Here is a 4,281-nt window from a genome sequence, read left to right on the forward strand (position 1 = left end):
CTCTATGCTTTTAAGTTGCTTTTAAAATCCACATTGTGCTACACACCATGAAACTTCTGGTGTATAAACTATAAAATTGGGAGAAATTTATTCTTGGAAAGAGTGGTTGAGCATTGGAACAGGTTGCCCAGGGAGGTGGTGGCATCACTATCCCTGGGGATGTTCAAGGAAAGGTTGGACGTGGTGCTTAGGGACATGGTTTAGTGGGTGATATTGGTGGCAGTGTGATGGTTGGACTAGATGACCTTGGAGGTCTTTTCCAACCTTACTGTTTCTAGGATGTGAGCATAGTCTATGATGTCATTACCACATCTTGGGCACGGTCTTGGGCAGCGTGCTCTAGGCGGCCTTGCTTGAGCAGGGGGAATGTCCACATTCCCCCACAAAGTGCTGCACAGACAAATGCGGACAGAGCGTACGTTAACACGACCAATTTATTGGCCTCTGCATAGGCTGAAGCTCCTGGATGGAACGGAGTCTCTCCAAGGGTCTGGGTGGTCACTGCCCGTTGCTAACAAGTATCTCTGTTGCGCTGCTGGAGAAACTGGTGTTGTGCAGCGGCGCTGTCCTGCTGGTGAAGGCTTCCACGGCCTACTCCAGGCTCAAGAAGGAGTCCGAGTCATCTATCTGCACCCCAAACGTGAACTCGATGGAGAGGGTGCTCTCGGAGGCGCTGGCCAGCTTGATCTTGCAGGAGCAGCGGGAGGGCAGCACCGTCAGGCGGCAGTGGCGCGACTGCGGCAGAAGCTCCCAGGCTGCTTTCACCAAAGCCTGGAACCAGCGGGTGGTTTTCTCCACGTTCAGGTAGGAGCCGCTGCAGAGGGTGCGTAGCAGGCTGGGCTCCTGTCTTCTCAGCTCGTCCTCGGGGTGGTGGAGGAAGCACAGCATGTCCCCCACCAGCCGCTCCCTCGCGCAGGCGCACTCCAGCTCCACGCACAGGCCGGGCTTCCTTGCTGGCATCTCCCCCTCAGCGCCCAGCTCCGGGTGGAAGGCGTGCCTGGGGGGAGGCCTCAGGGGCACAAGCAGGCGGTAGAGGACGTTGTCTTCCCGGGCGCTCCAGCCTTCGTAGAGGCAGCCCACGCCAATGGCCGGCTGCAGCCGTGGGTTGAAGAGGCAGTTCCTGGACAGTCCTCGGCAGGCACCAAGGAGATCGTCCACCAGCTCCTCCACCACCTTGCACTTGTCAGCCATGTAGGGCGCCGGCCACTGGGTGCTATTGGCCCAAACTCTGCCCAGATCCCAGCTGTCATCAGCGTCGCTGTCTTCGTCTGCGTCATCATTCTCCTCCTCCTTCCTTGTAGAACTGCCGTGTTCGCTGCTGCTGCCCATCTCACGGCTCCGTTTCCTGAGCCAGCGGCAGAGCCCAAAGATCAGGACAAGGAGCTCAACCAAGGCCCAGAGCTGCCACTGCTTCAATGCAGTGAAGAGCAGAGCTCCCAGGGCCACCCCGCTCTGCTCCTGGCTGCTCTCCTCCATCTCTTGCACCAGCCGAGCCATGCCGTCAATCAGCTGCTCTGCATGCTGCTGCATTCTCTCGTGCCCATCTGCATCCAGATGATCGTTCACCAGCCATGGCTTCTGGGCAATGCCCAGCACAGCCAGGGCGAGGAAGATCAGGCGAGCCATGGCTTGCAGGAGGTGCGAACCGCACTCACCGACGGCCAAGGCCACAGTGTGGTGGCGCTGCCTGCTGCTGGCCCTGATGACAGCTCCCCCGCTGTGACGCGTCCTTTGTGATGTCACAGGCACCACAGCCGCATCACGGCAACCCCCCTCGCGTCACCTCCCTGCAAGTTTGTGGGAAGGTCCTTGCAGATCTTGGACATGAGAAGACCCAGCCTGAACCTCCCCTGTTGCAGATCCATCCTGTTCCCTTGGGTCCTACTGCTGGTCACCAGAGAAGAAATCAGCACCTTTCCTTCCGCTCCCATCTTGAGGAAGCTGTAGATGACAACGAGGTCGCTCCACAGCCTTCTCTTCTCTAAGCTGAACAACCCAATTTACCTCTGCTGCCCTCATAAGTTTTCCCCTTTAGACCCTTCACAGTCTTTGTTGGCCTCCTTTGGACACTCTAGTTGTGTTGTACCCTCCACCACAGCTGCATCACAGCAATCCCCCTCGCCTCGCCTCTCCTCTCTCCTCTCACCTGCTCTTGTTTCCTTTCTTTCTTCTCTGTTTGTTTTGTTCTTCCTCCCCCTCCCTGCCCCCAAACACACACATCTCCATTTTCATTTCTTCTCACAGGCAGTTCTGTCTTCACAACATCAGGATGTGCGTGTATTACTGTGAGGGTGACCAAACACTGGCACGGGATGCTCAGAGAGGTTGTGGAGTCACCCAATGGAGACAGTCAAAAGCCATCCGAACATGTTCTTGGGCAGCCTGCTGTAGGTGGCCTTGCTTGTGAAGGGCAGGTTCACCAGGTGACCTCCAGAGGCTGATATGCCAGGGGAGCCACCTGCTGTTGCTCTTGCTGTGAGATGGGACTGGTGAGGGTCAGTCACTCTCTCTGGGCACAGATGGTACCCAGCCACAGCAACCCTTGTGTCTGTATCAGAGACAGCAGCCACCAAGCTTTGGCCCTCCAAAGCTTGTCCATATGCAATTAGGAACTGTGACTATGCATTCCAGGGACTGACAAAGCACATCATTCTGATGTAACCCAGGTGTCTAATTTCTTCTTGGTTCATGATTTAAGTCAGTCCTTGGGCAACTGCAACTCCTGCGTCAAAACTGTTGAACATTGCAGTCAATTAGCAGTGCCCGGTATCAGCCCTGGCTGTATCACCTTGTATCTACAGCTCCCTGTCAGGTTACCATCCTTGCATCTCTAAGCTTGTGTGAAAGTCCTTGCAGCTCTTGGACATGAGAATATTATATCAGCTGGCTTTCCTAGTTTAACTAGATTGGAAATCTTGTCGTAAAAGGAAATGAAATTCGTTAAGCAGGACTTTCCCCTCATGAACCTGTGTCGTCTATGACCGATGACTGCATTGTCCTTCAGGTGTTTTTCAGTAACTCCTAGAATAATTTTCTCCATAGTTTTACATGGCACTGAGGTGAGACTGACTAGTGGTAATGGCCTCAAGTTGCACCAGGGGAGGTTTAGGTTGGAAATTAGGAGAAATTTCTTCTCAGAAAGAGTAGTCAGGCATTGGAACAGGTTGCCCAGGGAAGCGGTGGCAACACCATCCCTGGGGATGTTTAAGGAGAGCTTGGACCTTGTCCTTAGGGACACGGTTTAGTGGGTGACACTGGCAGTAGGGTGATGGTTGGACCAGATGATCTTGGAGGTCTTTTCCAACCTTAATGATTCTCTAATGTGTGCATATTCTATACCTCAGTTGTTCTTCTTTTCTGAATCTTTGTAGGCCTACCCGTCCTACACATGTGACCGTCTTAACTGAGATCCTTTGATATATGAACTATACCTAATACCTTGAGCATTTTCTGGAAAAAATTTACATTAAATACATTAATTTTTTTATTAGCTGGTCATAGGTGCACTGGTATATACATGGTTTACACAGTTGTGCTTATTTTCTAATTTCAATAATTCTTTTTGTAAGTCTTTTATGTCTTCAAAATAATTTTGATTTCTTTACACCTTTTATAGTTTTATATTTATCAGTCAGCTTATAGTCACTTCAGAATCTGCTGGACATGAAGGATAGGCTTTTGCTGAAAGTATTCAGCATTTGCTTTACTATTCTCTCATTGTAGTCAACTGGTATGTTTGCAAAGCAAAATGAAGATGAATTTGTAGCTATCCTTTTTCTGCTGCTAGTTCGAGATAACCCTTCACAACCATATTATGACCCCCAGATCTAGAATGCACTGATACTCTTCCACTGCTGTTGGACCATTTGTGCTGCTTAGTTTAAGACCATCCCTTAGATTTTTATAAGCAAATTTCTGCTTTGGAGGGATAAATATATTCAGTGCTGAGGCATTAGTACCTAAACACAGCTATGTGAAAGTTAGCACTCTGCAAACATTTCTTTCCAGGTGTTAGGCATGTTATTTCAATTGTAGTGCTTGAAGAATGCTTGTGGCTTTAAATTTAAAACCTGCACATTACTTTTAGAAGAGTGCTGCTCTGTGTACATTAGAATAGAAAACAGTTGATATAAAATTGCTGAAAATATTTGTGCAATTTAAACACAAAACAGCATGAAGTTCTTGTGGTACAGCCTGCTTTTGCTTTATTAAGTTCATAGTTTGGTTTCCGATAAATCACTTTCTTATGCATTCATGTTCTTGAAGTACAATAAAATAATT

At 49.7% G+C, this 4,281-nt stretch overlaps 1 protein-coding gene across 1 annotated transcript; it reads right to left on the bottom strand.

Annotated features, from left to right (window-relative positions):
* Positions 1–212: 212 nt before the first annotated feature.
* On the bottom strand, positions 213–2,247 carry LOC310885911 (inositol 1,4,5-trisphosphate receptor-interacting protein-like 1). The gene has a single exon (XM_083809765.1). It carries the CDS (start codon positions 1,624–1,626, stop codon positions 592–594), a length of 1,035 nt encoding a protein of 344 aa, XP_083665891.1. The 5' UTR covers positions 1,627–2,247; the 3' UTR covers positions 213–591.
* Between the last annotated feature and the right edge of the window lie 2,034 nt (positions 2,248–4,281).

Source organism: Anser anser, assembly GCF_964211835.1.
Source record: "Anser anser genome assembly, chromosome: 1".
Classification (NCBI taxonomy): Eukaryota; Metazoa; Chordata; class Aves; order Anseriformes; family Anatidae; genus Anser; species Anser anser.